The 14,469-nt window shown below is 30.8% G+C and overlaps 1 protein-coding gene across 1 annotated transcript in view; it reads right to left on the reverse strand.

The window, feature by feature from the left end:
• Positions 1-14,469, reverse strand: part of GABRG3 (gamma-aminobutyric acid type A receptor subunit gamma3) — a 942,413-nt gene that overhangs the window by 167,931 nt on the left and 760,013 nt on the right. Inside the window, exon 6 of the mRNA XM_074300313.1 lies at positions 10,840-10,977. Coding sequence (XP_074156414.1) covers positions 10,840-10,977 — 138 coding nt within the window. The remainder of the gene's footprint in view (positions 1-10,839; positions 10,978-14,469) is intronic.

Genomic DNA, 14,469 nt, shown 5'->3' on the forward strand with positions numbered 1-14,469 from the left:
AAAACTTTCAGGAGTTATTTGATTCAGTAATTGTCAAGAATGAATACATGTGATTTAGATACCCTTTATTTTAGTGCTATAGAATGCTTCCAAATCATAAAACTGCTGTTAGTTTTTGAATGGAATGTAAGATAGAATAGAAGGTTGATTCAGGAAACAAGCTGATCCACTTATTGGTCAATGATTATTACCTGATTTAGACAGAGCAAAGAAATATGTTCAGCAGCAAGTAGTAGAAGCAAAGAATTTTGGAGAACTGCCTCATCTTACAGCCACTATATAGTTGTTTTTGTTTGTTTTTGAAAGGAGAACTATGAGCTAGATATAACCTCTTTGTGCAGGAGGAACATGAAATTCAATAATCTGCAGTTCCTGTCTCACTTTTTTGCCTGTTTCAGTGTTCCTCTCTATTGTGCATTTCCCAGGGGATGTCTTGTGTGATAAACAAAGTTTGAGAATTTTGGCACAAAACAAAACAAAAAAAAAGCTGTGATTGGTTTTTGTGAAAATGAATTTGTCACATGTTATGTCTAGTTAATATTTTCAAGCATCACCTTTATGATAATGACTCCTAAAAGCAGTTCACTTTTTTTTTTCACCTCTTTTTGGAAATCCAGTTGCTTACAAGACATATCTACTTGAATATCCTATAAATAACTCAAAGTCAATATATCATAAATTCACCTTATCTTTTCCCCTAAAACTATTGCTTTCTATTTCATTATTTTTCCCAGTGGTACCATATATCCAATATTTCATGTTCAAAATCTTGGCATAAGTTTTACTCTTTCTTTATACTCATATTTCATATACAAGCAGTTATCAGGTCCTGTCAACTCTATCTCTGCAACATCTGTCAAATCAGTTCCCTCCTATCTATTGCTACTGTCACCACCTTAGTACAGAATCTCATTACCATTGACCTATATTATTGCTATAGCTTACTTACAGTTCTTCCTATCTTTATTCTCTCCACTTTGAATAATCCTTCAAGCAACTGCCAGAATAATGTTTTTATTGCCTAGATATGCTCCTGTTAATTATCTTTAAAAAAAAATTCAGTAAGAAAACCTATAAGGAAGCAACAAAACAAAAACAAAAAATTCAAACTAGGCAGCATTGAAAACAATGCATAGTCTTTACTATATAGTTTTCGTTAAAATGAAATTTTTAAAAAATCTATTGAATCCTCTCATATTATAATGTGTATATAGCAATTTTTATCATTATGTATTTACATTTTAAATAATTTTTTAAATTTATAAACTATAATACAATTAAACAAAACAAAACAAAATAAAACTTCAATTGCTCCTATAGTCTTGCCTGTCAAATGCTTTGTCTTGGCATCAAAGCCATTAACAATCTGCTGCATTTTCAAGATAATTTCATTTTAGTGTCCTCCAGACAAACTGTGAGCAACTCTCCCACTCCATAATACCACTTTGCTAGTATACTTCATTATTTTTTTCATGTTATTCTTAATCCCTAGAATAATCTCCTTTCCTCTCTTCTCACCTATTAAACCAATATTCATTCTTTGTTGCTGTTTGTCTTTCTTTCTTGAAGACCAATGGCATCAGGAGGACCAGAACCTAAAAATCTTTTCTCTCTTACTGTGTTTTGTTTTTAACTCTCAGAGTCTTCAGTTACATGAATTTCAGTTTTATGTCCCCTTCAGACCATCACCTCTAAAAGAAGGGGGTTTTGTGTTAAGTAAAATAGATGATGTCTCTCATTGTACCTAATAAAGTGTTACATAGGTCAACAACAAATAGAGGAACATGGCTCCAAAGTCACAAAGTTTTTTTTTTTTTTTTTTTTTTTTTAATGGCCTTAGCACCAGGGGATATACAATTGTGTTGGTAGTTGTGGGATCATCTAGATGTTGTAGATTTGGGTTTCTTTTTCATCAAGTCTCTCTCTGAAAATTAGAGAGGACTGACTTAACTAAATAAATTAAAGCAGATTGATTTTTTAGAACTTTTCTGAACCAAGATTCTATTGCTATTTTCTTCCCTACAAACTGGAAGACAGAAACTTTGATTTATTACCCAGATTGCATTCCAGACTGATATGATGAAAGCCAAAAGAACTATTTTCAGATCTCTTGCTAATGGAACTATTTTAACCATCTTTAGTGATGTATTACTATTTGTCTTCAAGATAAAAATCTCAGAATAGTGCCTTGCTACAGTCCTTCTCATTAAATGAAGTGATGTCAGCTCATTTGATGGGCCAAACTATTTATTAAGAAAAGTCAATGTGTTACTTCACAGTTTTCCAATATATTACAAGAAGCTTGTGGGAGATAGTGTTACCATGTCTTTTTGCTCCATTCTATTAAGGAAAATCTGAAAATGCTTCACTGAATGGAAGCAAATTGACTTCCATATATGTTTTTCAGATTTCAGAGATGGGAGAGGAAAAAAAAAGTGCTTAAAAATTTGGCATTTCAATGAAAGTCAACAACTAATTCTTTAGTGCATGCAATGTGAACAAAAACACTAGAGAGAATATGGCTACTGATACATTTGTAACAACCAGAGCATCTTTTAATTTCATTGCCAGGGAAGGAAAGTATCTATTTACTTCTAGCACTTATGCTATGGTTTCTGGCTCATGGCCAGTTAGCTTACCCTGAAAGATAACTGGATTGAAACCAAAAGCATTGAGTACATATGCTATTTCTGTTACTAATTATAGGGGCAAATTATTTTACCTTTCTTGGCCTCAGTTTTATTCCTCTTTGAAATAAGGCCCAACTTAAGAGGTTGATTTAGGAAAATTATTTGTATAAAATGGAAAATATCACTTTAATTTCATATGGGAAATATTTAAACCTTTTTGAGATAAAAGGCTTAGTATGAGCTACAGGTAGTAAGTGAGTAAGTGACAAGGCCATCCTTTTTGTTATTTAGTCATTTTAGTCATGTACAAATTTCTATCACCCCGTTTGGAATTTTCCTAGCAAAGAAACCAGAGTGGTTTGGTGTTTCCTTCTCTGTTTCATTTAACAGATGAAGAAACTGAAACAAACAAGTTGAAATGATTTGTTCAGGCTTACATAGATAAATATTTGAAATCCGTTTTGAACTTGTGAAAATTAGTCTTCTTGACTCCAGGTCCAGCACTAATTTTCCACTGTGTCATTTAGTTAACCAAATCTACTCTACTAAGGAGCAGTTGCAAGAAGTTTATTTGTCATGCTCCTTGCCCTACAAAGGTATGAAATATAAGATGCAGGTCAGTAGCACTTTTTGTTCTCTACTCCCCAATATTTATGTAGAATAAATTTGGTCAAATTAATTATTAAGAGTAGTTCTAAAGAGGAAAAAGAAAGGAAAGATATGATATACAAGGGAAATCTATAGCTTGAGGGGAATTTGGCAGGGGAGACCAGAAGTGAGTTCAAGTCAATACATGACTCAGTATTATCTTAACAGCAGCTGCATCTACCATTTTTCCCCTACATACTAATTTCCTAATTCACTCCAGAGGCTTGATTCATCTAGCAAAATAAAATGCCTTTTCAGAATAGGGTCAGGGCAGTTTCAATGGTCTTGTAATGGAGAGAGCCATCTGTACCCAGAGATAAGACTGTAAGGAATGAGTGTGGATCACAACATAGTATTTTCACATTGTTGTTTTTTTGCATTTATTTTTTTCTTATTTTTTTCCTTTTTGATCTGCTTTTTCTTGGGCAACATGATAATTGTGGAAATATGTATAGAAGAATTGCACATGTTTAACATATATTGGATTACTTGCCATCTAGATAAGGGGATAGGAAAAAAAAAATTGGAAAACATGGTTTTACAAGAGTGAATGTTGAACATTATGCATCTGTTTTGAAAATAAAAAAGCTTTAAAAAATAAAAAAAAAAGAAATAGGGCCAGGGATAATTGTTCCAGTATGCCTTACTAGAAGGATAAATGGCATATCAAATCCTCTATTTTTTAAAGATATATCTATCTGAGTTGGTTAATTTAGAAAAACATGGAAAGAATTTAATTTCTAAAGGAAGGTGTTATCTACCTGCAGCAAAAATGGGTAATCATAGTACAGTCTTACATAGATGTATATGAAAAATATACATGTGTATGATTATAGATATCCATACATGCATGTACATTATTTGCATGTATATATGTATATGTATATGTATATATAGCTTGTCTATATAATATATCTATATAATATGTCTATCTATATCTATCTATCTATGTATATCCAGACTTAACTGTAGTTTTCTTGGAGGAGAGGGGGAGAATAAATTTCACAAATACACAGAAAACAAAACAAACAAACAAAAAAAACAGGAAGCAAAGAAAAGACAGTTCTGAACACAATGTGTATTTGTATCATATAAGCTTTCTTGAAAAGGAAAGTTATTGCTTTTTATTTTGAATCCTTTTTTGAGTTCTGCTATGTACATAGCAATGCCTTTTTTTCTTTTGTATTTAAATTTTAAATAAATTATTTAAAGAGTTAAAATGCATCTATTTGTAAAGATTAGGAATTATAATGAGGTCATTGAAATAATGCAGCCATTGTAAGTTTCCATCAAAGTCAATGTAAGGCAAAACTGCAGAGTAGAAAATTTTATCTTTACCCTCTTCTTATGGATAAAGAAAATATTCTGACATACTAAAAGACTCAGGGTGGAATTACTTAGTTGAAGTGAATGAATAACAGTATACCATCATATATTATGGATACGTAAATGAAAAAAAAAAGTTTTGTGATAATGAATGACTTTCTAACATGTTTCACATCATAAAATATGTATATTTCATATATATATATATATATATATATATGTACATATAAGGCTAGACCTATGAATATATTTCTTTGTTTTCTTTAAGAAATAGTTTTATTTAAAATGTTTAAGAATTTTAGGATTCATATCTGAATTTTACGATTTTTAATTTTATGAATTTTTATGAATAAATGAGCCCTGGGCTAGTGTAGACTGGACTGATGATGACAATTTATTTATTTTTTTTTATTGCCCAGGGAGCATTTAACAGAGCAAGGAATAAAATTCAGGTTCTCTCACTGCAAATACATTTTTCTTTCCTTTAAATCACACAAAATGAGGAAATTGAAATACCATTTACATCATTGGCAATAGAGTAATGAATCAAATGTGATATCAATTAAATTCATAGAGTATATGATGACCATGGGATAGTACATGTGCTCCTCTGATGCAGGGAAATGTCAAGAGAATCAGAAGAAAATCTCTTGTACAATCAGCAAAGCCCTTATGGCAAATTTATAGGTAAGTCATATTTTATGAGAAAGCATGAAAGACATGTAACTGGAGAAAGAACCCACTTTGATGAAATCATAGATTCATCAAAGTAACACTAACAATATTATCTGTCTGTTTAATGCCTTAAGGTTTATATGGTACTGAGAAATTTGAAAATATATTACCACATTTTATTCTCATACTACTCTATGTTGTGCTCTCAGTAAGAATACTGAAGCTAAGGAAAATGACTTATTCATGGTCATTAAACCAGTAAATGTCTAAAAAGATATTTGAACTCAGATCTTCCTGACTTCAGGTCCAATGTTCTATCCCTTGTGCCAGGCCATAAAATAAATTATTTGGGCAAGCATAAAAATTATGCTTCTAATTGATGTCATTAACCAACAATAAGTCACAGGATATGGGACATGTTGTATTTTCTACTTTATTTGAAATTCTAACTTCCTTTAGACATCCTCTCTTTTTTAAATTGATCTTGGAACTATCCTAATTTATATAAATATGTAGATTCCCTAGTGCCTTAAAGTTGTTCATCTATCTCCCAAAGTATCTTCCTGCCTAGACTATAAAATCTGAAATTGCCAGCAAATTCTGAGATTAGATATATGTAAAATATTCTGATTCTGAATATGAATTTCCTTTTATCTGAGAGACATGTAAATACAACAGTCCATATTGAAACAGGAAAAAAATATAAATATAATAATTATGATCATCCTGTATCAGGGGTTCTCAAACTACAACCCATGGGCCAGATGCATCCCACTGAGGACATTTATGTGGCCTGCAGGGTTATAGCAAATGGGCTGATGGGCAGAGACAGAGTGTGAGTTTTTGTTTTTACTATAGTTTGGCCCTCCAACAGTCTGAGGGATAGTGAACTGGCCCCTATTTAAAAAGTTTGAGGACCACTGTATTTACCACATGTAGGTTTAAGGATCAATGACATGATAGTCATGAATTGTTTTAAACTATTCCAAATAATGAAATCAAGTACATATTTTCACTACTCTGAGTTAGAAGATGAAAAACAATGAAAACATTTGCCTAAAAAAATCATTTGACATTCATTCTCTGATGCACCATCAGAACACAGTGGGAGTCAGCTACCAAAACTCTGAAAAAGCTAGAGACATTTAGTAAACAATTGTGTTTCATGCATATTCATTAAATAAATATCTTCACAATTGACACCTGATTTTATGCTGGGTATGGCTGCGTACTGATAAAGAACACATCACATTATTCAGACACTGTAGGGATTCTTTTTTTTTTTTTTTTTTTGTTCCTGATAGTTTATTTCTGCCACCAAAATTTTACTTTAACTTTTATAGTTATCTTTTTGCTATATGTCATTTGAAGCAACATACATTTAACAAATTTGATATATGACATTAGATATTTTCAAAACAATATTATAGGAATATTCTTTATTTTTAGCAAGGCAAATACCAAATAAAATACAGATACACTGTTTGATTAAGTTCCAATTTGGGGGATCAATAAATCATAGAGAAGGCTTATTTGCATATGAGGTAGACTTAATTAAGTACTTAAGGTAATCTACATCAGGTGATTCTAGAAATCCACTGAGAGTTCCTACACTTGGAATATACCCTTTGTTTTTCCTTTTAAAAAATAAATTTTCATTGATACATATTTTTCTACATTATCTAGATTTCTCCAATATTTGTCTCTTCCCATTCCTACAGAACCATTCCTAATATCAAAGAAACCTTTTTTCACAAAAAAAAAAAAAAAAAAAAGATTTACACTTTATAGATCTGCTGTTAGTATTTTTCAGCATTTGATATTGATTGTTGCTTAATTCAAAATAAGCATCTACCTATATGTTTTTTGCTAGCAAAATATCCATTAAAGATTGCCTTTCTAAGATATTCTCAGAAGACAGCACAATTCCTTCTCAAAAAAACTTTTTTAAGAAGAAAAAAATCACAAATACTGATAAAAATATTTTTAAAATCTGGTTACATGCAGTGTTTTATAATTTTGGTCTCTGAATTCTATAAAGGGAAGTGCCATGGAATACTATCATATATATTATTTAAGGTTAAATTTGGTCTTTATAAAGGCAGATAAATGGTTCTAGCAAATAGCGCAATGGACTTGGAGTAAGGAAGATCTGAGTTTAAAAAGAAAAAAAAAGCATCTTTAATTATGGACAAATCACTTTACCTTTGTCTGCTTCAGTTTTCACAATTCTAAAATGGAGATAATGATAGCAGTTACCATAAAGAGTTGTTGTAAGACTTAAAGGTTATAATACGTGTAAAGCACTTAGCATAGTGTCTGACATAGAGTAGGGTCTTAATAAATGTTTGTTGCCTTGCCTTTCCTTTCCCTTTATCATTTCTCATCATTGAGTTTTGATTGATTTGGAGTAGCTGTTTCATTTATATTTTAGTAGGCATTTCATATGTTTTCCTGGCCCTAATTACTTCACTTTGTGAAAGTCTTTTCATGCTTCTTATACATAATATTCTATTACATTCAAGTAACAAAATTAATTTAGCTATTCCCCATTCAATAGGCATCTATATTGTTTCAAGTTCTTACTTTTCACAAAAGGTGTTGCTATAAAAATTATGTTGTTGATGTATATGGGGCCAGCCCTCCATTTTGCCAAAAACTTCCTTGGCATATAGACCTAGCCTAGCAATAGAATCTTTGGGTCAGAAGGTATAGAAATTTTAGTCACTTTATTTGACCAATTAAGTGCTTTTTAAAATAATAGTATCATCACAACCCACCAATACTGGCATTTTTACTTCTTTCCCTCAACATTTCCAATAATGCCTCTTCCTGTCTTTTATCATCATTACTGGGTTTGAGATTTTGAATGGTGTTTCACTCACTAGTAAGAATTAATAGATGATTAATACTAAACATTCCTTTATATGATTATTATTAGTTTGCAATTCTTGGCCAAAAAAATGCAACTTGTGCATGCCAGTTTGGGCATGTCTTTTGACTATCTGTCAATTGAAAAGTGGCTTTTGGTCTCATATATTTCTGTCAATTATCTATATGTTTTAGACCTCAAACTTTTATTATCTGATTAATATATGACATCCTCCTCCGATTGATTATATTATCTCTACTGTTCAGGTCACTTATCCATTTTGAATTTATCATGGAATATAGTATAAAATGTTTAACTAAGAATATTTTCTTCCAGAGTGTTCAATAATTTTCCTATTTTTAATAGAAAGGTCCTGATGATTTTTATTTTTATGCTATTGCACTGTAGGGATTCTAATCATTTTAGCCTCATGTTGACAACATCCCATTTCACTTATATTCTGATTTAATATCAAGGTTTTATTATTATATATAGGAAGTTTATTATCATCATCTTCTAAATTCCTTTAAAGTTTCCTTAGGACTAGAATCCTAACTTCCCACTTTGCTGAATTCCTGTAATTCACACAAATCTAAATGTAAAAAAATAATAGGTCCTTGAACAATTAAAATGACTGCTAAAAAGCCCATGTACCACCCTCAGGTCAGAATAATTGTGTGGCATAGAAGCAACCAAAATATACTGATGGCAGTAAGAAGAGTCAGCTTACAGGAGGGAATGAAAAGAAAGATTTGTAGAACTGTTTACAATTGCACTATATCATCCCCTCCTCACATATACACTTCTATGATTCTATGGTTTTGTTTGCTACTTAGAACTTCTCTTTCTTTTCATTCCTTTGTATGTAGATTAAAAAAAAAATTAAGAGCTTATGATTTAGGTGAACAAAATGGAAACAATAAAGGGAAATTGAAGTAAACTAGATTCATCTGTCAACCACTGTGGTAGATCAATGTCTTTAAGAAAGCAATCTGAAAGTTTACTCCATAATCTGAATCTTAATACCCTAAGGCCACAGAGAAATCACATATTAGGATTCAGAAGCAAGTTTCAAGACCATTGGTAAGCTCCCAATGGGAAGTCATTATGGTGTCTTTTGCATTCCATCTATGCTTAGAGTACTAATCTAATAAGAACAAATCAACATCTTAATTATTTATTCTCATTTCCCTTAAGTGCAAAGACATAGTAGATTACATTTTTAACCTTTTTTGTTCTTGTCATCCTTATTTGCCTATTTATTCAACTTAGGTTTGTCTTTGAATAAACACCATTTATCATTATTTGATATCAATTCTATCAAGGAACATTAACAAGGAAACTAAGCTCTAGTTCATAGTTTAATAAACGTAAATTTTCTTGTTTTATATCACTCTTTCCAAAATCATGTGACTCCTCCAAAGTTTGCTATTTTAACAACAGTATATTAGTGAAAACTTGTATTTCAATTATTCAAATATTCATTATAAATGCAGTTTCATAACTGGCAGCAGACCTCTATAAAGTTTTATTCTATTTCCATAGAATTTCTTTAAATAAGTCAAAATTAAAATGCAAATGTCAATTAATTTCTCCACTTCCATTCTTTAAAACTTCTCACTGTATTAACATTAAAGCACAAATCATGCCACTTACCACTTCCATGATGATATGGTTATCAAACTTTCTGTTACTTTCTAGAAAGCATTTTTCATAGTTACTCATAGTCCCCAACCTCTTTGAGCTAAACTTCCCTAATTACTATTTTTCATATATCTATACATATATTCATATTCATATATATAGGCATTGTGATAAGCACAATACAAATTCATTTAAAAGCATTTCTAAGTTCAGAACAAATTTTTTTACCATCACAAATTTCCTCAGTCACTTGACACTTGATACTAAATCACAGGTATACATTAAACTTTTAATGCTACCGAGTTATCTTCACACTTGAGAAAACTTAGAATCATTGAAGAAGGGATGACAGTTACCATAAGGCAATGTTGGATACCAGTGACTTCCTATTCAACTTATTACATGCCTCATTTCACAGTTCAATAATAACATGGCATAACCTAATTAGTGTATGTTTCAAAAACTTTAAAAAAAGTACAAAGAGGAAAGAAATATTTTCAAACTCAAGAAGTTAAACAAATTACTTAACTGTCTCCTCCTTCCTAGTAATCTGAACTTAATGTTTTTTCTTGGTATTTAAAAAAATCTGTTAAATAATTTGTCCTTATTCCTTATACTGTATGTAGAAATATGCATGTTTACATCAATAGTGATGATAATTTCCCTAAATAAAAATGTTTTACAAGACTGTTCAAGAGTAATCCTAGATTAAGTCTCTGCCCACACAATGATATATAAAAATAAATTAATACATTCAAAGCAAAATTTGGTCTCTGGGGCAATACATATATAAATATATACATACATAACACAAAATGTTTGGGTAAATTTTAGAAAAATATTTGAGATAGTTAACTTTTTTTTCCCTTTTACTTTTATGCCCATTGTTATTGTGTAATGCATTTTAAAACAAGACGGTTGTCATACTTGTCCTTACATAGTTAACAAAATACCCCCAAAATGTCAAGACAAAGGTATTTTAGAGAATAGTTAACCATGGAAATAAGGAGATTTTGGTTATGATTTATTGAATCTAGTACCTACCAGCAGAAGTTTTTACAATTTCAGATGTGTTCCTGAGGCCCATGAAGTCAAACTGATAAAGTCGCCATGATTTCTGATCAGCAGCTTCCACTGAATTTTTCCTCCATCTATAAATCATTTCTTCCTTAGGGTAGCCATCTGAAAATACAATACAGCCAATGTATTTAGTGGGGAGATTTTCTAAACCAAGTCATATTTTTTGATCATTGTGGGAAATGCTGAAAAGTTGGGTTTCTACAGTGTTGCAAGCTTTAAGGTAGCGTGGGATAGAGGGTAACACTGACCAAAAAGTTTTCAGGATAAGGAATGTTAAGATTTCATGGAATAATTAAATGATCAATAAAAGCCTTGAGCAAACAAGGAAGGGCTAGCAAGGCACAAGTGGATTCAGCCAATCAGAAAGAAACTTGTGGTTTTGAGAAAAACACAAACTTCACATAATAGCTGATCCAGCCTAAAATAGTTGGGGTCAATGACAGGACTTGGGCAAATCACTATTGCACCTATTTAATAGGCTAATTGAATATTGAACTGCATGCACAACAGGTAGGAGGAGTTTTCTACCATTTGAACATGAGTTATATGATGAGGGAGGGGGAATATGTTTATGCATATTTAGGGGAAACATGTGGTGGGCAGATCAGAAAGACTTTAACCCAAAAGAAATGGACCAATCTGTTTTCTGAAGGAAAAGGCTGTTCCAAACTAGCAAATATAAAGTTTCTCCTATTTCTGTAGGCAGTGCTACCTCTTCCCAAGGAGGAATGAAACCTGTTTCTGGCTAGAAATGTTAAGATGATTCCTTAATATTATTCTTTAATAAATTTTCCTCAATATCTGATTTCAGTGACAAGATTATATTTCTAGCATCATTGATAAGAATTTGAATTCATGAGATGCTTTTTAACCATTGCTGTCCTAAGAGTCAAATACCTAAAAGGTATTTACAGGTATTTACGGATAAGGTAAAGAAATGCAGGCTCCATCCAAACAAAACATTATGATATAATATATGAAAAGCATATTTCAGCCTTAAAATGTTAAACACATGTCAATTATAGGCTATAAAGCCCTATATTTCTCTATAGAAATTTGGAGGACTGACATTTATATTTCTTATTAATCCACATTTTAGGCTAGCTAATATTTGAACAACATTTTTTGAGAGGAAGAATTTTGTTTTTTAACGAATTGCAATTTCTTGAAAATTTATGCTCAAAGACAGCAAGACAAAGTGATTTATAAAAATAGAATATTGAATCTGTCACAATAATTTTCTCTTTTTTATAGTATTGTAGTTCAATGAACATTTATGTAACAATTGTAGTCAAATACAGTGTCAAAATATAAGAATGCTTTTCAACATGTAATTTTGTACTAACCAAGTTATCATTTTAAGTAAAAATCCTATACAATTGAGATTCTGCTAAATAATACAAATATAAAATAATCAATATGCCTCTGCTTATGTATCCATCATAAAAAATAGCCATTTCTTCTTCTAGTTGCTAAGCTCATGGCTAACCAACATTGATAAAAGTTTTCTAAATCATGAAGAACTAGATTAGCTATGGGGTATCATAAAACTACTAGATTTCTGGGAAAAGATATAGGGTATATAGACAACTTTGAATACTGCACTACTGTCCTTAAAAGTGATCTTTGGTATTTTACTTCTTTCTTGTTAGTTAGGAAGGGTTGTGTATAGACTGGTTCATTCCAGAGTTTTTACTATCATAAACTTTGTTTTCAAGAAGACGTGTGCAATAAAAGGACATTTATTTAATGGCCAAGCTTCCCTTCAGCTGAGATATTTTTGTTCCATTGTAAAAAGATATGACCTGGGCAAGTTAGCTGGCAAAGAAAATGGTAAATCACTCCAGTATTTTTGCCAAGAAAACCTGAAATTGAGATAAGGAAGAATTGGACTAAAAAGATTAAACAACAACAACAAATAAACAAGAAGTCTAGCAGCTGCATTTTGTTTTTGTTTTTGTTTTTATTATTTTGTTGTTGTTGTTTGTTTATTTTTTGGAGTTCTAGCAGTTTCAATGTTATCTGGAGACCAGGAATTATTCTCTTATCATTCTGATCATTAGCATGTACATTAGCATGTACTCTGAAAGTACTTTTCTATTGTTTCTCTTAGCCTTATATAACCCCTTATAAATGGGGTTAATATATTGACTATAAGTGCTGTGATTTTTTGATTGTCTTACAATTACAAATAGCCATCTGGGAAAAGTAGATTACCTTAAGTGTTAGAGAAACCATGTGATGAATTAGGTGGCTTCTTAGATTCTTATACAAAAAATGTAAGGTCAATGCTGTTTTTGTGTGACTTTTATGGAGTAAGTAGTAGTACTTATCCCACTGGATATTAAAGCTCCCATGAGATAATGAACATAAAATATTTTACAACCTTTGGTGATATTTTTGCTACTATTGATTTGACATGTTACTTTAAAATTTTAATGGAATTTCTAAAGAACAGAATTTTCCTATGTGTTTCTAACAAAATTCTAATAACTTTCTTTCTTATTCTGTTCTTTGAATGCTTTTTTTTTCCTTTTTTATTTAATATTTTTCCCTAGTTAAGTTCAAAACAATTTTTTTTTAAAACTTGTTTTCAGGATTTTTAAATTCTAGGTAATCTACCTTATCCCCACCCACAATTAAGAAACCACATGTGAAGTTATGTACAATATTTTTTAAAAAGTCAAATTGTGAAGAAAAACATAGATTTCCTCCACCCTAATGAAAATAAAAACCCTCATGAAAAATTAAGTTAAAAATAAAGAGAGATAGAAATAGAGAATTCTTTGATCTGTAATAAGACAGAATTAGTTTGTTTTCTGGGTATAGATAAGATTTTTCTTCATAAATCCTTCAGATAAGATATGGATGATTGTACAACTGAGAAAAACAAAGTAATGTACAAATGATCATTCCAGAACATTGCTTTTACTTTGTATACAACATATTTCACTTTGTTCATGAAGGATTTTCAAGGGTTTTTTGTTTGTTTGTTTTGTTTTGTTTTGTTCTGTTTTTTGTCTGAGAGCATCATTTCCCAGAGAACCATAATATTCCATCCAGAGAAATATGCTTCAATTGCTTCATTTTTTTTTTTGCATTTGCTATTGCAAATTGTATTTCCCCCCACTTATCTCTTTCTCCTTTCATCCTGTCCCTCCTTAAAAGTATTTTGTTATTGACCACTCCCAATATGGCCTCTCTTTTATCATTCATCTCCCCCTTCCATATTGTATTCCTTTCTTATTTTTCTGCAGGGTAAAATCCATTGAGTATGTATGTTATTTCCTATTTGAGCCAATTATGATGAGAGCTTTTTTAGATAACTTGCATCATTCCATTTCTCTCTTTCCCTTTCTTCCAGTCCATTCCTCTCTCATTCTTTAATTTCATCATTTAATATATATATATATATATACATATATATATATATATATATATATATATATATATATATATATATCTCCTTTTATATTTAAATTATAACCATGCACTCTGTCTATATATATATATATATATACTCCTTTTAACTGCCATAATAATAAGAAAGTTCTAATTAGTTACAACCATCCTCTCATGTAGGAATGTAAACAG

This window comes from Sminthopsis crassicaudata, chromosome 3 (assembly GCF_048593235.1).
Source record: "Sminthopsis crassicaudata isolate SCR6 chromosome 3, ASM4859323v1, whole genome shotgun sequence".
NCBI lineage: Eukaryota > Metazoa > Chordata > Mammalia > Dasyuromorphia > Dasyuridae > Sminthopsis > Sminthopsis crassicaudata.